General features: G+C 50.4%; 1 protein-coding gene across 17 annotated transcripts in view; it reads left to right on the plus strand.

The window, feature by feature from the left end:
- TNRC6A (trinucleotide repeat containing adaptor 6A) overlaps window positions 1-17,925 on the plus strand; it is a 94,784-nt gene extending 76,859 nt beyond the window's left edge. For 16 of the 17 annotated variants that reach the window (XM_059692106.1, XM_059692109.1, XM_059692114.1 and 13 more), the window contains 12 exons: window positions 142-279; window positions 1,277-1,405; window positions 1,816-1,893; window positions 2,151-2,361; window positions 6,059-6,190; window positions 10,026-10,184; window positions 10,717-10,857; window positions 12,410-12,517; window positions 12,994-13,215; window positions 14,772-14,842; window positions 15,534-15,673; window positions 15,941-17,925. In XM_059692106.1, coding sequence (XP_059548089.1) covers window positions 142-279; window positions 1,277-1,405; window positions 1,816-1,893; window positions 2,151-2,361; window positions 6,059-6,190; window positions 10,026-10,184; window positions 10,717-10,857; window positions 12,410-12,517; window positions 12,994-13,215; window positions 14,772-14,842; window positions 15,534-15,673; window positions 15,941-16,316 — 1,905 coding nt within the window. In that variant the 3' untranslated portion in view covers window positions 16,317-17,925. The remainder of the gene's footprint in view (window positions 1-141; window positions 280-1,276; window positions 1,406-1,815; window positions 1,894-2,150; window positions 2,362-6,058; window positions 6,191-10,025; window positions 10,185-10,716; window positions 10,858-12,409; window positions 12,518-12,993; window positions 13,216-14,771; window positions 14,843-15,533; window positions 15,674-15,940) is intronic. The other variant, XM_059692116.1, reaches the window with a different exon arrangement.
- The last annotated feature ends 4,765 nt before the right edge of the window (window positions 17,926-22,690 follow it).

Here is a 22,690-nt window from a genome sequence, read left to right on the forward strand (position 1 = left end):
TCATGTGTGTATTAGGTCTCTGTTGGATGATTTGTAGAAGCAATAAGCTCTCTCTCATGTGTAGTTACTGTACTTAAATCAGAAGTACGATGTGGTAATGAGCTGTTGGTCCTGAAGAGCACTGGCTGTTTGTTTTTGTAGAATGGCAATCCCAGTATGTTTGGTGTTGGAAACACAGCAGCACAACCCCGGGGCCTGCAGCAGCCTCCAGCACAACCTCTCAGTTCATCTCAGCCTAATCTCCGTGCTCAAGTGCCTCCTCCATTACTCTCCCCTCAGGTTAATAAATTTCAATGGTATTCCCTTCTACTTACTGGAAAAGAACCTTGAATAATTTTATAATTGAGCTAGAGGCCCGATGCACGAAATTCATGCAAGAGTAGGCCTTCCTTCCCCCGGCTGCCGACACCGGCTTCCCTCCAGGACCTGGGCTTCCCTCATGCCTGGGCCCCACCCACCCACCGCAGCCCTGTCCTCTCTCTTTGGGGCAGTCATGGAGCCCCCCGATTGATCGCTCTGCCGACCAGTGGCCTGGGCCTCCCTCTACTGGGCGATCATGGGGCAATGGCCCGGCCCCCAACCAATTGCATCACACCTGCCTTGGCTGGCCTGGCACCAGTGGGTGTCATAGCGTAGTCCCGGATGGTCGTTTCGCTGTTAAGCTGTTCGGTCGATTTGCATATTATGCCTTTATTATATAGGATTAGGTGAATGGTTGATCATCATACATTTTTTAAATATGTATATTTTACTGATTTGAGAGAGAAACATTAATGAGAGAGAAACATCGGTCAGCTGCCTCCTGCGTGCCCCACACTGGGGATTGAGCTGCAACCTGGGCATGTGCCCTGACTGGAAATGAAACCTTGACCTGTTCATGGGTCGACACTCAACCACAGAGCCATGTTGGCTGGGCAGTGATAATACTTTTTATTGACAACTTTGAAATGCAGCTAATTCAAAGAATGTAGGGAGGGTGAAGAAAATTAGTCAAAAGTAATTTAAAATTTATCATTATATTTCATAAAACTTCTGAAGGGGGACAATAGCAAAGTACATTTACTGATTTAAAATTCATCCCTCATCTTTTACTTAATTCATGAAAGTATATGCGAATAGTAAATTAGTAACGCAGAGAAAACAGAAGGTACATAACATCCTCCCCAAAACAATAGTCCATACATTTAATTGCTGTGTTGATAATTTAAAATACATTGTACCTGTAGCTAGTTTGCATTATTTTACCCCATTATTAACTTACCATTGTGACCCTCAGGTTCCAGTTTCATTGCTGAAGTATGCACCAAACAACGGTGGCCTGAATCCGCTCTTTGGCCCTCAACAGGTAGCCATGCTGAACCAGCTCTCCCAACTCAACCAGCTTTCTCAGATCTCCCAGTTACAGGTGCGTGGAGTGCTGACCTGTCCTGCGGTGTGCATTCAGTGTGTCCCCTGTGGGCTAGACTGCAGGAGGTGGTGCAGGGGGCATACCAGTAGCCATGATTCTCATGGAGCTTCCAGTGTGTCCGTCAAGGAGATGGTGAGCCCAGTGGGCATGATGCTATGAGAGCAAGCCCAGCTGAGTCGGGGGTGGCGCTGGGGGTAGAGTGATGAGGAAGAATTTTTCTGATGAAGTAGAAGTTTAGATTGAACAGATCTGCTGGAGGCGAGAGTCCAGGAAGAGATTGTGTTCGATTAGGCAGGACTTGTTGGCGCTGATCAGGTGAAGCCGTGCCTCTGCGGGTCCACCTGCCACGGTCACTGAAGCTTGATCTGTGATGGTATGGCACTGACGGTCTGCACTCTTCCCCGCAGCGATTTTTAGCACAGCAGCAAAGGACGCAGAGTCAGAGAAGCGTGCCTTCTGGGAACCGGCAGCAGCAAGACCAGCAGGTAGGTCCGAGTCTTCCCCTCGCTGTGCTGACCCGCCCCTCACATCACTTCCATTGTAACGAGACTCACAAGGCCTTCCTGAAAACGTAATGCAGTCGGTTGTTCACTGAGTCCTCTGTTTGCCCAGAGTTATACCAGCTGGTACAGGGTGACTGTGCACCTTCTGAGGAGAGGGAAGTGGATGAAAAAATGAAGGGGAATATGTGGGTATCTGGAAAGACTTCACAGTTTTTCCCAATTGTTTTTGTCGTTTTAAGGGTCGACCCCTTAGTGTGCAGCAGCAGATGATGCAACAGTCTCGCCAACTTGACCCAAACCTGTTGGTGAAGCAGCAGACGCCGCCATCTCAGCAGCAGTCACTCCATCAGCCAGCCATGAAATCTTTCCTTGAAAATGTCCTGCCTCACACTACACCTGAGCTGCAAAAAGGGCCATCTCCAGTAAATGCTTTCAGCAACTTCCCTATAGGTGGGTTTCTCCTTGGCCACGGTTAGCTGGTGCGTGGAAATCCCCGACCTGGCAGGGCTGTTCCCTTTTGAAGACAACACTGGTCCGTTAGCTGTTCCCTTTTGTGGGTGTAGCCTTCATGCTTCATGCTCTCTCTTCAAGAAAACCGCACTGTTTCAAAAACACTACATTCATATTGGAATGGGTTAGAATAAAGATAATATTTCTCTTAAGACCCTCAGGTATTTAATTGTAGGATATGAAGGGAAGTGGGAAGGGCCAGAGAGATAGATGCTGAGCAGTGCTGCTTTGGCAAAACAGCTGAGAAACAGTAGCATTGTAGTTTTTAGAAGCTAGAAATTTGACTATTGTCTAGATATTTATACATGATTACTGGGATATCTGTAGGAAATGGGGGTTGCCTTTGTCACATTTCCTGTAGCTTTCCCTTCCCTTTCTCACTATGTCTCCAGACTTGTACTCCCTCTGGAAATGTCAGGCTTGTACCTGTTCTCCTGCCTTAGGTCCCTTTTCTCCTTATCCCTTCGATTCTGTTTTGACCCTTGTTTGATCCCATCCTGTTCTTTCTCACTTTTATGTCTCTTCCCTGACAATGGTTTCTTGTAACGCAGCTCACCCTGTAACGTTGCTCACCCTGCTGGTCCAGCTGTGGTGAAGATAGTTTGTTTCCTTGCACCTTCTGGGCTGTGGGCAAGGGTGGGGCCTGCTCCGCCTGCTCCTTCGCTCTCGCTGGGCTGGCGCAGGATCGGCTCTCCCCGGTATTGCCGTGGGCTCTCAGCTGGGGCCTACGTAGTAGCACTTTGAGTCCTGGGAACTGTTCACTGTCTCTACATTCCCAGCTGTGGTTTCCTTGTCAGTGACCACTGCACGTGGTGACCAGGCGATCCCAGAAACAACAGTGTATATGGGAGTAGTGAAGAATGCCACGGGCACTGAGAGGTGTGGGTCTCGGCACAGGGAAGAGATGCACCGTGTGGTTGCACGCTGGTCATAGACGTTGGGCCAGTGAGGAGGCCACTGTGCAGTGGAATCTTGTTTCTCAAACATCTCCCATCTCGAGCAGTTCGCTTCTCAGCCTGGCAGCCCTTTCATGCGGATGCCTGTATGACCATCACACACCTCTCCGGTGACAAAGGAGAGAATGCACGAATATGAGTCAGGTTACCGCTGTTAACAGCTCAGGATATTGTGCTGTGAATATTTTTGTTTTGTTGCTTTTGTTAAATGTTCGTTTTTTTACTGTACATTTTTTTGTTAAATATTCATTTACGTTTCATGTCCTTTTTGTTTTTAAAGTGTTTATAGATTAAACAGTACAATAGACATGTACAGTACATAAGAAAGGTTAAAACGGGGCTTATTTGGGGATCTGGAATGGATTAATTCAATTTACATTATTTCTAATGGGAAAAAATAATTCGGTTTTCCAACAGCCTTCCAGAACAAAGTAAGTTCCAGAAACAAGGTTCCACTGTATATGGATTTCCTGTCTAGGCTGGCTTCACAGCAAGAGATACTTTTTCCTGATTAAAAAGTCTGCTTAGCCTATGCAAACACCAGGATGGTTCTCTAAATCAGTCATGAAAAACTGGAGCCTGTTGCCCAGATTTGGCCAGCTGCCTGATTTTGTAAATAAAGATTTATTGGAACATAGCCCTGTTCTTTCATTAACATATTTTCTGTAGCTTTTGTGCTGTAAAAACAGTCTTATAGAAACAGACCTTGTGGCCCCAGAGCCTAAGATGTTTACTCTCTGAACCATTAAAGAATGTGCCACACTTGGGTCTAATTGATGGGTCCAGAGAATAACAACTATAATTTCTCTTTTCAAAAATAGATATGATATTAGAGAATTCGTGTTAAAGTTCTTAAGTCTAGCTGATCTAATATCCTGTGAACTGTCATGAAACCAAAGTATTTAAAACTTTGTTTTTAAAACTTTAGGATAACCAGCTGGATATGTGTTAAAGATCTGACTTCATTTTTAATAAGTATCTCAGAGGATTCTGATGTTGACTGTCCCCAGATCACATTTTAAGAACATTGGAGGAATGGGTCCATTTTCTGACCACAGTACTGAAGATAGACATTTCCATCCTTGTTCCATGAGACTAATCCTGAGATGTCATTGTCAGAGTTGGAGTAAATTGCACCTTAGAGTATGTGGGTCTGGCCCTGAGGTGCAATTGTTAGAGCACGACAGTTCTTTTGTTTGTTTGTTTTTTTATTTAAATTCTAGAGGCCCGGTGCACGAAATACATGCACAGGTAGGGTCCCTAGGCCTGGCCGGCGATCAGGGCCAATCGGGGCCTTCCAGCTGCCAGCCAGGGCCTGCCTTCGCTCTGTGCCACCCCCTGGTGGTCCACGCACGTCATGAGCGATCCAACTCCCGGTCAAACTCCCCCTTGGGGACACTTTGCATATTAGCCTTTTATATAGTTAAATATATTTTTATTGATTTCAGAGAGGAAGGGAGCGAGATAAAAATGTCAGTGATGCCCTGACCGGTTTGGCTCAGTGGATAGAGCGTCGGCCTGCGGACTCAGGGGTCCCGGGTTCGATTCCGGTCGGGGGCATGTGCCTTGGTTGCGGGCATATCCCCAGTGGGGAGTGTGCAGGAGGCAGCTGATCGATGTTTCTCTCTCATCGATGTTTCTGACTCTCTGTCCCTCTCCCTTCCTCTCTGTGAAAAAATCAATAAAATATATTTTAAAAAAAAAAAATGTCAGTGATGAGAATCACTGATTGACCCCTCCTGCACACCCCACACCGGGGATTGACCCTGCAACCCGGGCATGTGCCCTGACAGTCTTCTTTGGTCAGCGAGTTGAAAATTATTCAGTTTGCAAGCAAAAGATAGCAACTGAAAGTGATCACATATAATATTTTATGCATGGTACTCTTGGAAAGTAGCTAAAGAGAGATATCTTATTAGAGATAGTCTTATAAACTTTAATATTTGGCCTCTTTAAATTTTTTTCTTATTCTGCCAAGGAATCCTATATAATAAAAGGGTAACATGCAAATCAACTGAAGGGTGGAATGACCAGTCACTATGACATGCACTGACTGCCAAGGGGCAAACGCTCAATGCAGGAGCTGCCTCCTGGTGGTCAGCGCATTCCCACAGGGGAGCACTGCTCAGCCAGAAGCCAGGCTCACAGCTGGCAAGCGCAGCGACAGTGGCAGGAGCCTCTCCCGCCTCCGCACCAGAGCTAAGGATGTCCGACTGCCGCTTAGGACATCCCCTGTGGGCACAGGCCAGGCTGAGGGACCGCCCCTCCCCCTGAGTGTATGAATGTTGTGCACCAGGCCTCTAGTTTAAAAATAATCAAAATTATGTGGAGAAATAGTTTCCCACAGATAATGCACTTTTATAGTAGTAACAGTTTTATGGTTTGAAAACGTATTACTGAGTATCAGAATAACTACGTAGGAGTTCTGCGTTGCGCTCTCTGGTCACCTCACTGTGGCTCTTTCTCCCCACACTGTGTCTGCATGACATTGGCCGGGGACAAAGTGTCGGTTCCACCTGCCCGGCCTTTGTAATTATTTGGCTGTGCCACATTTGCAGAATTATCTCTATTAAGAAATTCAGGCAAGATTGAAAACATTACTTAGTTTTTCTAGGAAGTGCAAGTTGTACACGAAGAGGAACATGCTATATTTTATAAATTTTTTAATTGTTATTTTTAAGGCTTGAACTCAAACTTGAATGTAAATATGGATATGAACAGTATTAAAGAGCCACAGTCAAGACTAAGGAAGTGGACTACAGTGGACAGCATTTCTGTGAACACATCTTTGGATCAAAACTCCAGCAAACATGGTAAAAATACATTCTTACCTTAAAAAACAACAACTGTGGGATATTAACTTTTAGGCCTTTATTTTATTTTATTTTATTTTATTTTATTTTATTTTTTTAATATATTTTATTGATTTTTTACAGAGAGGAAGGGAGAGGGATAGAGAGTTAGAAACATCAATGAGAGAGAAACATCGACCAGCTGCCTCTTGCACACCTCCTACTGGGGATGTGCCCGCAACCAAGGTACATGCCCTTGACTGGAATCGAACCTGGAACCTTTCAGTCCGCAGGCCGACGCTCTATCCACTGAGCCAAACCGGTTTGGCTAGGCCTTTATTTTAAATACATATTTTTAAAAGCCAAATTCTCTTAGAACCTTTCCTTGTTTTTAAAAGTGCTTTATTAATAAATCTTAGTTGAAATAAAAAAAGCAAAAATTAACCTTTATAATGTTGTTATACAAAATAGAAATCAGATTATACATTTTTTAATTATTTCCTTTTTGATGGTCTTTTAGTTTTTTGCAATTTATTTTATTGTCCTAATGTTCTACTTGTTAACATTTACACAATTAAATGTAATGTAGGGTATTAAACACTTCCACCATAATTTGATTTCTAGCATTTTCTTATATATTGACACATTTTCTTTATATATTTTGTTATGTGTAAATCACATAGATTCAGTATTCTTTTCACCAGTTAATTACAGTTTTTAAATATTTTCATCTTATTTAATATCCATTCATCTAGCCACTAGTTAATAGACTACCTTCTGCTTTCCCAGGACTGTTCCTGAGATGTATAGGTACATATGTGCATACACAGTTGAGTATGTAAGCAAGTGAAAAAGTCAGAACCCGCTGGAGGATTGAACAGGAAATGACAGCGATGGGTCTGGCTTTAGAGAGACTCATCAGGGGCAGAGTCTGCAGGTTCACCAACTGAATGAGAGAGAGCAGTAAAGAGTGTGTGTGGCACATGAGCCCTGACCGGTGTGTTCAGTGGTTAGAGTGCCGGCCCACGCACCAAAGGGTTGAGGGTTCACTCCCCACCCCTATGGGGGCTTGTGCAGGAGGTGACCAATCAATGTATCTCTTCCCCCCATCCCTCCTCTCCCCTCCCTCCCTTCCACTCTGACTGAAAAGCAATGGAAAAAATATCCTCGAGTGAGGATTAACACTCCCCCCCGCCTCCCCCCCCCCCCCCCAAAAAAAAAAATAGAAGTAGCTAGAAGAGGAAGCCAGAAAAGAAGGGAAGAGAATTGGTGGAATGACCACATCAGGTCAGGGGCAGGTCATGCCCTGGCGAGTGGCATGAGGGCCTGGCGAGGTCCTGCTCTGCTGCCCTCAGTGACTGGCACAGGAATTTGGAGGCTGTGACCTGCCTCCAGGGGAACCTGTGTTTCACCAGAAGCTCCAGCGAGAGCAGCTCAAGTCCATGAACCAGAGCTCCTCCCACCCACAGAAACAAGGGCCAGGTCCTGGCCCTCCTTTCTCACCTTGCCCTCCCATTGCAATAACTTGTGCCTCCTCCCATCAAGTGATTGAAGCTGGAAACTTAGAGACGTTCGCTTTGTAGTCCATGTCCATTGAGATAATTTACATATCTACAACGTTTTCTAAAGTGTACGATTCAGTGGCTTTCAGTGTATTCTCAGTACTGCATGCATCACCACAATCCATTTCTGAACGTTTTCTTGACCACAGAAGAGCCTCAGGTGTCACTCTTCCGCCTCCACTTGTCCATCTCTCCTAGCCATTAGCAAAAGCTCATCCTTCTGTGCGCGTACACTCGTCTCTACTGCCCACTTGCTGTGAGTGGTACCAGGTACTGTCTGGTCTTTGTGAGTAGCATTTTGGCTTAGCACAGTGCTTGCCAGGCTCACTCGTGTTGCAGCATTCCGAAGTGCTTCATTCCCCCTTCCTTCAGCAGCCGACCACTGTTTGGGTCCGGGAGATATTCTTGAGTTCTTCCTTGCTCCCACCGCCACATCCAGTCCACCTGTGACGAGTGCCCCTTCCACTGTCTCCGACATCAGCCCACTTCCCAGCACACCTGCCTTCCGGGGTCCCAAAACATAGCCCCGGTCTCACTTCTCTTAAAACGCTTCAAGGCGAGGTCCTCCCTGCTGTGTCCGACAGAGTCCTGCGTGAGCATGCTGCCCCTGGTGCCTTCCAGGACCGCCGTCTACAGCGGTGAGGCCTGGGCCACCTTCGATTCCAGACGTTTAGAATAGCAGGCTCAGCACCCCTCCCTTCGAGATCAGGACCCCATCATCCATGTTGCTCACAAAATGGTCTTTCAGTTCTCAGACTACTGCTCCGTTCCTCTCCTCAGGTCCTTATAGGCTGCACCTGCACCTAGAATCCCACCCCAACCTTTTGCATGAGGGCTCAGCCCTTCCTCGCCTTATGCTCTGTCCTTCCATCACTGTTCACTTGGTCACCTCTTTGTGAGAATCCACTGTCATTAAGGGCAAGGACTCCATCTCACTCAGCTTTCTGTGTCCCGCAACTGGCCTGTCCTAATGAGAAAAGGCTGTTTGCCACTGTGTAAAGCATCACTCATTCTAAAATGAGCTCAGGGATGGGCGTGGAGGATAGATCTCAACACAGAGGGTCATTCCTAAATGTTAGCTGTGCTTTGATGGGATTTCACACTCGTGGTAACAGATACCTTTACCTGTGCTATGTAGTCCCCAGGGGTGGAGTCTAGGGGAGAAGTGTAAGTGTCCTGGTGGAAAAGATCTTCGCTGTCTCCTTACCTATACATCCTTGGGTTCCTGCTCTTTGCCACTCAGGATGGTTTTTTGGGTAGTAGGGGGTGTTGATAGAAATAAATATATTTTTTTTTTATTTAAATTCTTTATTGTTTAAAGTATTACATAAGTCTTCTTTTTCCCCCATTGACCTCTCCCCAGCTGCTCCCAACCCCCAGGACATGCCCTCACCCCCCTACTGTCTGTGTCCATGGGTTATGCTTATATGCATGCATACAAGTCCTTTGGTTGATCTCTTCCCCCCTCTTCCCCTGCCTTCCCTCTTAGGTTGGATGGTCTGTTCGATGCTTCTATGACTCTGGCTCTATTTTTGTTCATTATATTCCACAAATGAGTGAGATCATGTGATATTTATCTTTCTCTGACTGGCTTATTTCACTTAGCATAATGCTTTCCAGGTCCATCCATGCTGTTGCAAATGGTAGGAGTTCCTTCTTTTTTACAGCAGCATAGTATTCCATTGTGTAGATGTACCACGGTTTTGTAATCCACTCATCTGCTGATGGGCATTAGGCTGTTTCCAAATCCTAGCTATGGTGAACTGTGCTGCTATGAACATAGGGGTGCATATATCTTTTCTGATTGGTGTTTCTGGTTTCTTGGTGTATATTCCTAGAAGTAGGATAACTGAGTCAAATGGGAGTTCCATTTTTAATTTGTTGAAGAAACTCCATACAGTTTTCCACAGTGGCTGCACCAGTCTGCTTTCCCACCAGCAGTGCACGAGGGTTCCTTTTTCTCCACATCCTCTCCAGCACTTGTCATTTGTTGATGATATCAGGACGTTCTTGACTGCAGCTCTTTCTTCCCCCAGTACCTCTCATTCACCCCCAGCAGTAATCCCACAAAGGGTGCACTGTGCTTGTTCTTAGTTTAGGCCGCAGTACAAGTGTCTTCATGACTTGGCAATAATTGTGTCCTCTTACCCTGGTCTGTCACTCACGCCCTTCTTGGAATGACATGAACCGGGATGGTGTCAGCTCGCAGCCGTGCATCTTCACACACCGCAGAGCACAGGACAGACCTTGGTCATGTATTTGCTCCCATCTCATGGTCATATTTCTCCTTTTAGGTGCTATTTCAAGTGGTTTCAGGCTGGAAGAGTCTCCGTTTGTTCCTTATGACTTCATGAACAGCAGTACTTCGCCAGCCAGCCCTCCAGGCTCAGTGGGAGATGGCTGGCCACGTGCCAAATCGCCCAATGGCTCTAGCAGTGTTAACTGGCCACCAGGTAAGATGCCAGCAGCTTCCGTCATGACTGGGTACTGGTTTAGCCCAGCTCTGGCTGTCGGACTGAGTGCTCAGGATGCAAATGAGTGCCGAGGGACAGTGACGTCGGGCATCGAGTCTGCCCTGTGGCCAGTAGTGCCCTGTGCTCCAGCAGTGAGCGTGGGACTGTCCGCCCCTGGCACTCATGCTCCGTCTCACCTGTGCCAGGGAACCTGGGCAGCATCGCAGCTGTGCGCAGGGTGGGCAGAATCGCTCCCGTGGCCTGCACCGCCTGCTCGGTTGCTGTGGCCTTGTGCCTGGTGATAGAGCACTGTAGGATGTTACTGTTTGAGGTATACAAACCCAGAGCATTGGGTCCTGTTGTAAAAACCTGCAAGTTATTCATAAATAACAGCCTGTGTTCATCTCATTTTGTTACCGAATCAAAATACTTGCGAATTACATAGGTTTTAGGAGTAAACATTTTACATTATTTAGTAATAGATTTTAAAATGGTGATTAAGCCTGAACTAATTTAAAGTTTTCATTTCCAGAATTCCGCCCTGGTGAACCATGGAAAGGTTATCCAAACATTGACCCAGAAACTGACCCTTACGTCACTCCTGGCAGTGTCATAAACAATCTTTCAATTAACACTGTGCGGGAGGTTGACCACCTCAGGGACAGGAACAGTGGTATGTAGGCGGGTACACTTCTGTTTCTGGACAGCATGGTGTAAGGGTGGCTCAGAGTAGGTGTGAGGCCTCAGCAGCCACGTCACCAGCACATCTCAGCCCCAGACGCCCAGGAAACCGGGCAGTGGGAGCAGAAGGGTCTCTTGTCCCGTAGGCGACTCCTCAGCACTTTAAGTGAGGAGGATTCATTCTCACTTGATACGGTAAACACACATGTGAAGTTAACAGGACCAACAACTGGTCGCCTTCCAGTCATTGTATGAGCAGCTGCAGGCTGTTGCCTCCTTTACACTGTTCTGGTTATTAAGAAATGGGTGTTTTTTGTAAAAGGTGTGTTTTTGTTATTTATTTATACAGTGGATATTAAAGACTGTCATCTGGAAAAGCAATTTGACTGTCTCTCAAGGAGTGGAAATAATACCAATTTTAAGGATCCCTATAGTCCAAATGCACTTTTTAATGGGTTATCAAATAAAATCATCCTACTACATACACGTAATTATAGTTACTGTATTTCGTGGGTGCACCGGAAGGAAGGAGAAGGAAATGAGAGTATTTTCTGTTCTTGTAACATTTATCCTTCATCTGCCCCCTTTTTTTTTTTAATATATATATATTCTTATATATATATATTTTATTGATTTTTTACAGAGAGGAAGGGCAAGAGATAGAGAGTTAGAAACATCGATGAGAGAGAAACATCGATCAGCTGCCTCCTGCATACCCTCCCACTGGGGATGTGCCTGCAACCAAGATACATGCCCTTGACTGGAATCGAACCCGGGACCCTTGAGTCCGCAGACTGACACTCTATCCACTGAGCCAAACCAGTCAGGGCTATCTGCCCCTTTAAACAATTTTTAATAAAGATGCCAGTCTGCATTTTACATTAGACGTGTCATCAGCGAGCAGGTGCTTGCCATATCACAGTGGTGAGGAGTCGTCCTTCCAGCACAGTTAGGCAGACAGCTCTGCAGAAGTAGGGAGAGCCACTACCTTCCCAGGGGAAGGAGTAGGGACAGCCACACGGCATCCTCGTGTCCTGGTGGCTCATGGGAGACGTGCTCGCAGAGATGGTGGCTTCTGATCTGTGGGAGATTCTGAAAGTCGGGGGGAGGAGGGAGAGTTAGTTTTGATATCAAGAGAAACCACTGAAAGTTTTGAGTGGAAGAGTCAACCTTTATTCAAGGTGGGTGAGCAGTTGCCTTGGAGTGGGAGACCCAGCAGAAGCTGTTAGAGCGATCAGATAATGGTCAGTCTGGAGCTAAACTAGAGAAAATGGTCATGGGCTAGGTTTCAGAGACTGAATCTGGGGCACGGTGGAGGAGGAGAAAGGCCTGACCAGGCCAAGCTGTCCAGTGAGAGAGCTGTCAGCATGCTGTGTGGAGGGCGAGAAAGAAGGTGGAGCCTTGGGTAGCGCCTGTGAGCCTGAGCATGCCTGTCCTTTCTCGAGGCGGCTGAGAAGTGGCGGTTGTGCTAGGCGCTGTTGCTTATTCTGAGGCACCATGTCGCTTACTCTGGGAATTACTAACTGGGCGCTTCCCCCACATAGGGTCATCCTCATCCTTGAACACCACGCTGCCTTCAACTAGTGCCTGGTCATCCATTCGTGCCTCCAACTACAACGTTCCCCTCAGCAGTACAGCACAAAGCACTTCAGGTGGGCGGGGCGGGGCGGGGCGTGGGCCCTCCCCCTCTCTGCTGAGGTCACGCTCTCTGCAAGCTCTCCACTCTGGTGGAGCAGTGCTGTCTGTTGACCGCACACCCACTTCCGTGAAGCCTCAGCCAGGAAACTAGCTTCCCTCTCTCTCTCTCTCTCTCTCTCTCTCTCTCTCTCTCTCTCTCTCTCTCTCTCATATATTTTTATTGATTTCAGAGAGGATGGAAGAGGGAGAGATAGAAACATCAATAATGAGAGAGAATCATTGATCGGCTGCCTGTGGGGTCTGGGGTTTGGAGGTGAAGGAGCACTTTCTTGGCTTGTTTCCTTGGGCAGTTTGGTTAGATTTAGGGGTTTTTAATAGAGTCTCACTTTGTTTGATTTGGTTTCAGCGGGAGAGTGGATGTTACTATTTAAATTTGATCTTTTCTAAAAGCAATATCTCCCCCCTCCCACTTTTTGTTCCCTTTGAGTAGCCAGAAATAGCGATTCCAAATTGACGTGGTCTCCGGGGTCAGTCACAAACACCTCTCTGGCCCATGAGCTGTGGAAGGTCCCTTTGCCACCTAAAAACATCACTGCTCCATCCCGCCCGCCTCCGGGGCTCACTGGTCAGAAGCCTCCCTTGTCTACGTGGGATAATTCTCCTCTGCGTGTAGGTGGAGGATGGGGAAATTCTGACGCCAGGTATACCCCAGGTAAGATGAGGTGCCGAGCACTGGCCAGCACGCAGGCTGGTGTGACGGGGGCAGTGCCCTCTGTCAAGGGGGCTAGAACTAGAACAGCGTGTGGCTCCTACTGCATGCTCTTCTTGGTCTCCATGTCACCCGGTTCACCTAAGAACACTTGGCAGACAGTGGTGAGTGAGTGGAATGGGGCTCCTTTCTTTGAGAAGTTCCTCACTTGCTCCTCTTAAAATGTGTGCGAACTTCTCACTCCTGACCAGCCTTCAAAGCACACCACATGTGGCACACAGAGCAGAAGCCGCCACAGTAGGGCCGGGAAAGCCTGGCCTTGATGTAAGGGCTCATAAAATGTATTGCAGGGTTTTTGTTTTTTTAATCTTTTTTTTATTTTATTTTTTTTTGAGAGAGAGAGAGGGGAAGGGAAAGGGATAGAAACATTGATCGGCTGCCTCCTGCACAACTCCCACTAGGGATGGAGCCCACAACCCAGGCAGGTGCCCCCGCCGGGAATGGAACTGTGACCTCCTGGTTCATAGGTCAGTGCTCAACCACTGAGTCATGCCAGCCGGGCTAACCAGAGACATTTGAGAGGAACGGGTGCTGCTAGTCAGACAGAGCCAGCAGGCATAAAGCAGACTGTCTCAGGAAAGGGCAGAGGGCTCTCCTCTCCTGCACATGACCAGCACTGCATGGCCCTGGGGTGAACTCCGAGCTGTCTCCTGGTTCTTACCTCATTATGCCCTGCCCCTGGCCTGTACCAAACTTTGTCATCTCCAGGCTGAAAATGGTAATATCTCAATAATTTCTGATCTTTAGACAGGTGATTGGCTGAAATAAAACTTAGAGCGTTTCCTTTGGGAGAAGTTTTGATTACATGAAAAGAATACTTGAGTCTGTTTTAAGCTACTAAATGCAAATTAATGTAATGGGGGTTGTGTGTACGTTTTCTTTCTGGCAACAGCCACCTGGGGGCCAGCTACTGTAAGCGGCTGGTGTGTAGTGTGAGGGGATGCCTGAGAGCCTGCTCTAAGGAGGCTTGGTGGAGATGAGTGCGATCAGGAAGCCAAGCAAAGCAGAGGGAGCAGCATAAGGCTCAGACCTGGGGCGCACTAGGGCTCCCTATTGGACTTAGAAGGTTTCAAGAGCCATGTGCAGGGAGAAGTGGGTGGAGCTGCCTCCCGAGCTGTCTGTGAGGCACCTGGGAGCAGTTGTAAACTGGGCTGACTTGATCACATCTTCAAGGTCTGCTGCTGGGAGAGAGCAGAAAGCAGGTGGCATGCTCCCGTGGTGACCCCGACAAACACGGGGCTGTCTGCTCAGAGCTCCACCCTGGGGGACACTCGTGCCAGTTCATCAGAGGACAGTGGAGAGGCCTTCCCCAAGTGGCAGTCTTTTGAGATAGATTTAGCTTCATATGAACATATCCCAAAGGGAGGCCTTCTCTGTGCCTCACTAGCCAGGAGCCCGTGACCCCCACAGATAGTGATGGGACTGGGATGTGCTTGTCCTAGGTTATCGCTCCCGCCACAGTCTCAGGAAACTGACTTGTCCTCTTTCTTCCTTTTCAGGGTCCAGCTGGGGTGAGAGCAGCTCAGGGAGAATAACAAATTGGCTTGTTCTAAAAAACCTCACACCTCAGGTAAGGGCACGGGCACTAGTGTGCGGACGCGCGGGGGCCTGCGAGAGGAGGTCTCCAGGCTTCTTATGTGGAGGAGAGGCTGCCGGGCCTGAGGGGGAGGCAGGGCTGGCAGAGGAGGCGGCTTCAGGTCCCAGGCGGGCTGCGGGCTGCGGGCTGCGGGCTGGTGCAGCCCTTCTGCCTTGGGAAATGTGCCGATTCCCTGGTCTTAGCCCAAGACGGGCAGTGACGTGGGCTAGGACGAGGGCTGGGCAGTTGACCAGGCCAGCAGAGGAGCGTGGTGCACTTGGAGAGCCCGGGCCTGCCCTGTTCAGTGCGGCCATGTTCTTAGTTTCTGGGCCACCCCCCTGGGAGGCTGATGTTAGATCCCCCCTCCTCCCACAGGGAGCAGGGCCTTGATGGTCCTGCCTCAGGGCAGGGGAGAGAAGACTGGAGGCCACAGCAGGGCAATGCTAAGGAATTGGGGACCTGGGAAATGTCCCGGGGTCCAGAGGCCACAGAGGTATGGCTCTGGGCCCAGTGGAGGTGGGAGGGGGCGCCGTACCCCCACAGCAGTGAGTCCCCGGGGAAAGAAGCACCAGGAGTGACACATCTCAGGTGAGAGGGAGGACGAGAGTCCCGTCCCAGGACAGCTTCCCTGGTGTCCTCGCGCCGCGGCGCAGCTAACGGGCACTCGCACCGCACCGTCTCCTAGATCGACGGCTCGACTCTGCGCACCCTGTGCATGCAGCATGGTCCCCTGATAACATTCCACCTGAACCTCCCGCACGGAAACGCTTTGGTCCGCTACAGCTCGAAGGAAGAGGTAGTGAAGGCACAGAAGTCTCTGCACATGTAAGTTGGCTGCTCTGTGCACCACCCAGGACCCTCCCGCCTGGAGAGCTTGGGGCGAGAGCACACCTCCCTCAGCACCTGGTCTGGTGGCCCCAGAACATCCCCGGCACTGCGGCCCTGTGGGATGGTTTTGCAGGCACGTGCTCATGCAGGGAGGCGGGAGGGTGTGCTGGGTGCCTGGTGTGTCCTAGACACGCGGGTGCCACCCCCCTTGAATCCCTGGGAGCCTCCGGTGGCTGGGTCCTCACGTGTCCGTCTCCCCCCCAGGTGTGTGCTGGGGAACACTACTATTCTCGCTGAGTTTGCCAGTGAAGAGGAGATCAGTCGTTTCTTTGCACAAAGTCAGTCTCTGACCCCTTCCCCTGGCTGGCAGTCCCTCGGGTCCAGCCAGAACCGGCTGGGCTCCCTCGACTGTTCCCACCCGTTCTCCAGCCGGACTGATCTCAGTCACTGGAATGGTGCTGGGCTGGCGGGGACTAACTGTGGAGACCTCCATGGCACTTCCCTCTGGGGGACCCCCCACTATTCCACAAGCCTGTGGGGCCCTCCAAGCAGCAGTGACCCCCGAGGAATGAGCAGCCCATCCCCCATCAATGCTTTTCTTTCTGTTGACCACCTCGGTGGGGGTGGAGAATCCATGTGACAGGTAGAGGTAGACTCGTGACCGTGACCGCAACCTCAAGATGCAAAGGAAAGGGGCACTAAGTTGAGCTCGCCGCCTGCAGCCGGGGCGCCTGTGGGAACAGCTCTTCTCTGCACATTTTCCACTTTGTTTTCCCCGAAACATATCAGTTGAATACTTGAATCATGCAGGCCAATACTATAATGTGAAGGTGTCTCTCGTTACACTCCCACTGGCGCCATGCGTGCTGACCGCGTGGTGAGCTCACCTGTGCGAATTCATCATGTTTAGCCTTTGGGTTCTTTTTTTTTCCCCCCCTATTCCCACACCCCCACCCTTATTTTTTTTTTTCCAAAACCATTGTTTGGGCTGATAACGTATGAGCTTTTACCTTTGCACTGAATGATGTTCTCTCCGTCCGATCGGCAGTATGGGGGGGCAGCTGTTCCGTGTGATGTTTACTCAAGGATGTCCTTAAGGTGTGCGCTCTCCACTATGCCTTGGCGTCCGCTACCTTACTGTGTGTCGTGGAGTTGGAGATCACGTTATGATGCTGACTTAGGACGATAATGAAAGTGTTGCACCCGTTTCTTCATGTTCTAAAACTAAAGAATTTCGCTCTGCAGTTTGAAAAACTGTGGCCACAGCTGTGACTTGCAGCCCGCCTGCACCGGGGGGCCCTGCACTTTGAATGGGCTTTCCATTTTCTTTTGAAGGCTCTCACGTTGACCTTCTTGTTTACAGATTTTTTTGTTTGTTTTTTGAGAAAAAAAAAATGTTTACTCTTCCATCATTAAAAAAAAATTTAAAAGACAAAAAAAAAAAAAAAGAGGAGGATTTAAAAGATGCTTTCTATCTCTGGGAAAAGGAGCAGCATTTGGCCATGTTCTTGTTTTCTATTCCTGTCCTAAATCAAAGAGCATGGTTCTCAGGAAAACCGGGTCCCCAGTCAAACAAAAACAAAACCTTGTAGTTTCTTATAGGAAAAAAGGAAACCCCCAAGTTTTAGCACTGATACTATGTATTGCTCTGTTAAAGAATTTTCTCTGCCAAAAAAAAAAAGAAAAAACAAAAAAACGCTTCAAGCTGGAGTTTGACGTTCTGCTTCAGATGCTGTCTTTTTATTAGTGTGATGATGGTTTGCTAATGATCAGTAGGGAATCATTTTTGTAATTCCATCAAGTGGCTCTGTTTCTGCTGTCGTGACTGTGTTATGTCTAATGTTGTACCTTAAAGCCGAAATCAGTAACTATGCATCCTGTAAGCACGGTTTTGGGCTTACAGCGTCGTTCATTGTAGAAAGGAAATTTTAAATGTTGTTGCAAACTAACGAGTTACACCATTTTTACAGTTTCTTTCTCTCCTCCCCCCTTTTTTGCCCATAAATGGTATTATAATGCTTGCTTAGTCAAAGGAGAGACTAAACAAGGGTAAAAATTTTAACACACAGAATTTGCCATCATTTCATTGCCTTGATTCTAACTGTTTGTGTCCTATGATGCAAAAGAAGTCAGTGGCTTTTAACTGTTTACAAATAGAATGTGATTGTAAAATGTACAGTTTGGTTGTGTTTAATTATGAAATTTCTTCAGATATAATAAACCATGACTTTTTGGCTGCTCAACATCAATTGTCTCTTTTTTGTGAATTTATTTGTACGCTCTTTTTATAATGAAAGTTTTCAAGTTGCTATGTATGAGGGCTCTCATAGAGCAACCGATTAAAAATAGAAGCAAATATTGGAACATTTTACCTGAACTTATCCACAGTCTCACCCTGAAATAATGTGAGAACAATGGGAGGCAGTGGCTGACTCCCGCCCGCCTCCGCGCCTGTGGGACCTGCTGCTCAGCGCTCCTGCGACTCATCCTCCCTGCCATCCGTGCCACCGCAGGCCCAGCAGACACGCGGAGCAAGAGGCTCCCTGCCCGGCAGTGTCTGGTGTTAAGCTCAGACCTCTGTAACCGAGCAGGAGCCGCCGGACTGGCCCCCTCCTGCTCCAGCGGGCTCCGGCGGCCTGTGCTCGCAGCGCCAGGCTTCACTGTGGCCACTTGCCAGGCGTAAGCCGTGTTCCGTGCATTCGATGTGTTATTGACTTCCACACTGGTTTTTCCAAAAACCAAAGGTAGCTTTGAAAAACCACGTCTGGAAATGTTTGGGACGTCATGCTAATTGACCTTTGGGGCTTTGAGTAGTATATAATTGACTTCATAACTGCGTTCATTGTATTGTTCAAGTGTTTGGGAGTTTTTTGCGCTTGTTATGTGGAAATAAAGTGTTTGATTAAAAAAATTAGCTAGTGGTTGCTTTTTGCTTGGTCCTTCAATAATACAGCGCTGCTCCCTAAGACATGGCGCTTCACCCAAGCCCACTTTCATCTCCCACCTGCCCCTTCATCCCGCTGGGAGCCCGACATTCCCGGGGTCCTGGTGCGGGTCACTGACCGCCCGCGGGAGCCCAGCTACCGTCCACATCTGCGCCAGAGCGCGGCCAGCCATTTCCGAAGGTGGCTCCCGTGCTCCCGCCGCCCGAGGTGCTCCTGCTGCTGTGCTGGGCCACGTGCGGGGCTCTGGCCCTGCCTCACCCTCCCAGACGTTCCCGCTGTGTTCCCGCCCTCCAGGTGCTCCGCCCCTTGCTGCTCCGTTGCCACAAGTGTCTTCCTGTCCCAGCAGGACCTCCAGGTCCTGTGCCAGGTGACAAGGAAGCTCCTGCTCAGATGTGTGGTCACTGGTCAGACGCATGGCAGCTGCTAATAGGGGAGGAAATAAACTATTGCCTGTTGACACTAGTGGACCAAAGATGTGGGTGAGCCAGGGAAGGTGGAGGTGAAGTCCTTGACAGCAGGACAGATTTCGACCCAGACAGGAGTACAAACTGCGGTTTTATCGAGCAACTGGCTGTAGGTCCGGATTATGCTCCACCATTGGCACGTGCCTGTTACCCTCTTCGCCAAGGTTTAGGTCTTGCCCTGTGGAGCCTTCATTTTCAGATGTGAGCGGCGGGCTCGCTGGATGAGGGCCAGACTGCAACCCGATGGCCCTGAGAGCCCCTGAGACCAGGCCCCGGCCCGGGGACCTCCCAGCAGGCACTGGGGAAGCGGGAGGGGAGGGACAGTCACGGTGCGAGGCTTACACACCGGGTGCGCCCACGGTTCCTGCCTCACAACTGGGTGCCCCAGCCAGCCGGACTGGGAACTACCGGAGAGCAGTGTTTCTCATATTGTGTGGCCCCCAAGGCTCCGGACTGCGGGTGAGCCTCCCGGGGGATCCGGGCCAGAACTTCAAGCTTTGCATTTACAGCTGAGCCTGTTGCATTCTGCTCTCACATCTGTTTTCATCCAGAACTAATGTTTGAAGTAGCCAGTGAAACTCTCTTCAGAAAGCGGGGGCAGCACAGGGCCAGCTGTGCGGACGCTCACGTCCCGAGGAGCAGAGAACTCCAGCGGCCTCTGCTCGCGCACGGCTCGGATCCACGTCCCTGTCCTGGCCGGCGGCCCGCTGGTAAGGAGACCCCTGACCTGCCAGGAGCGAGGACTCAGCTTTGGGCAGCTGTGTCCACAGTCCATCCCCGAGGGGGCCGGCTTCAGGTGATGACAGGACCCAGACAGTCCAGGGCCTGACGCCGCTCACAGGCCCCGTGGCAGCATCACTGAACCCCCTGGCTTCTCATTGATTTCATGGTTTTTAAAGTCAACGTAGTTTATTGACCAAGTTGCGGGTGTACAGAAAATCAGTGCTGTTTGCCATGAACTAAAGGGAACTATATACCAGAACCAGAACCCAAATGCGTTCCATTCCCGGTGGAGGTGTCTGTCAGAGTGGGAGGGGAGGGGAAGGTGCCAGCGCAGGGGGGAGGGGACACGGTGGGGGAGGGGAAGGTGCCAGCGCAGGGGGGAGGGGACACGGTGGGGGAGGGGGAGGTGCCAGACACCCGACTGCTGCAGGGAAAAGCCGTCTTTGCTTGTGACTCAGTGTCCCTTCTTGAACTGAAAAGCCTGTCAGGTCCCCCCACTCCTGGGGCCAGGACCCACACTTTAGAATGGCTCCTCCAGAGACTCGAGGTGCATGCAGGGGTGGGGGTCGCCTCCGAAATGGGTCCTGCTGTGAGGCTCGGCTCAGCATCCCACGGAAGCACCCTCTGGCCTCGGCTCCTGTCTCCACTGCCCCCCACGACCACCCGAGCAGCTGGGGAGCCAGGTGCCCCCTGAGGAGGAGCAGCGCGGCCTGGAGACCGCAGGCCCAGGTGTCTGCCCCGCAAGCCCGGAGCCAGTGAGGGGGCAGAGGCGGGGCAGTGCGCCCGCCAGGGTCGCCTGGCGGCCCGGGGAAGCACCCGAGCCCCTGCCACCACAGAGGCACCGCCGGGCACCAGCACCTGGTGACCCGCATGCCTACAGCTCAGCTTAGAGCCCCCGCCCGAGGCCTTCCCGCAGCGGACCCGGCGGCTGCCCTTCCTCACCCCTCTGCCGCCGAGCCCCACCTCCCCAAATAGTCTCCCCACCAGGGCACCTGGTCCCGCCCCAGGGGACCGTGGGCCGGGCCTGGAGCTGCTCTTGGCTGTGACAAGGAGCGGAAGGGGGCTGCTCCTGGAACCTCGCGTGCGGAGGCCGGGAAGCTGCTAGCGGCCTCGGCGCACAGGCAGCCTCAGCTCCGCGGCCCGTTCACAGCCTCCCTCACGCCGAGGGTCCGAGCACACCCTCCGGCAGAGCGGGCTGCGCCCTCGGCCTGCAGGTCGCCCCGCCGCCAGCCCCTCAGGGCCTGCAGCTGTCCGCCAGAGACGCCCCCGGCGTCCAGCATCCCCGTCTACGGTTCTAAAAGCCAAGCAGCGCGGAGGCCGGGGGCTGCGGTCAGTGTCTGCAAACCCTCCGAGGTCCTTCCCGGTCTGCCTCCCCGCGGGGGTGGGGGTGGCAGTGGCGGTGGCAGTGGTCCCGTCCCCCCTGGATGTTGTGTGAGACGCAGGGAGAACAGTGAGGGTGGCTTCCTCACTGGGCCATCACCGCGACAGAGGCATGAGAGACCAGCCCGAGCGAGGGGGGGGGGCGGCTGGGGGAGAGGGGGCCCCCGCTCCTCAGAGGCAGCGCTGCGGCCAGTGGCCACTGCGGCCAGCGAGCATGTGCACCGGCCGGGCCCCATGTGGGACGCTCACAGGCAGTCACGGGGCCACAGCAGGAGGCTCGGACCAGAGTGCCCAACGCCAAGCAACAAATCCGATCAGTACCAGGCGGTCAGAAGTTCACGGCTGACCCAAAGCCCCAGGGCCGGCGAAGAGAGCCACCCGGTCCGAGCCCCCCTGTGATTCAGACCCGGGGCCCAAGAAAGGGCAGGAGCCCAAGCCAGCAGAGCCCTGGTCCCTGCTGCCGGGAGTGCAAATGGCACCACCAGGCCGGAAGCCAGTTAAATAGTTAACTATGCACCGTGCGCCGATCACGTGACAAGCCATTTCCCGCCTAAGTATTTATTCACGGGAAAGGACTTTATTGCAGTCACCCCAACCTGTCAGCAGATTAATGAATAAACAGATTGTGCTATATCCATACAATGGAGCTATTGATAAGCATAACAGTATGGATGAATCTCAAAATAATTATGCTGAGCAAAAGATAAAAAGCCAGACTAAAAAGAGTGCATATCACATAATGCCATTTATATAAAACTAGAGGCCCGGTGCACGAAATTCATGTACTGGGGGGGGAGGGTGTGGTCCCTCAGCCTGGCCTGCTCCCTCCCACAGTTTGGGAGCCCTCGGGGGATGTCCGACTGATGGTTTAGGGGAACACACTGAACACCAGGGAGCAGCTCCTGCATTGAGCATCTGCCCCCTGGTGGTCAGTGTGCGTCATAGCAACCAGTCGTTCCGCCATTCAGTCAATTTGCATATTAGCCTTTTATTATATAGGATTCTGGGACATGTGAGTTAATCTGCAGTGAAAGAAAATGAATGGAACCAGTGGTTGTCTAGGAACGGGGAGCTCAGAAACTTTGGGAAGTGGTGGGTGTCACCTGCACCAGTGGTTTCCGAGGTCGTGTCAAAACTCATCCAGCGGCGTTTTTACTATGCATGGTTTTTTGTGCATCAATCATTCCATATAGACTTTTTTCAAAACAAACAAACAAAAAAACTCCCTTTGCTCAGTCTTGCACTAAAATGTTAAAGTATTCTTGGAAACAGCCCTTGGTTGCATCAGTTCTGTTCAATTGTGATGGGAAGTGGCCTCCAGACTCTGGGTGGGAGTGGAACCCTCATTTGCTGTGCGTTGAGCTAGCCCTGGATGGGTTTGGGGCTGCAAATTCCTTTAGAACCACTGCTAGTCAGTGGAGAAAGCAGCCACCAGGGGGCGCACAGTGACTTCCTTTTTCTGGAAGAAGCTTTGAGAAATCAAGTCATCTAGGAGGGAGTGT

This window comes from Myotis daubentonii, chromosome 4, assembly GCF_963259705.1.
Source record: "Myotis daubentonii chromosome 4, mMyoDau2.1, whole genome shotgun sequence".
In the NCBI taxonomy this organism is placed as follows: domain Eukaryota; kingdom Metazoa; phylum Chordata; class Mammalia; order Chiroptera; family Vespertilionidae; genus Myotis; species Myotis daubentonii.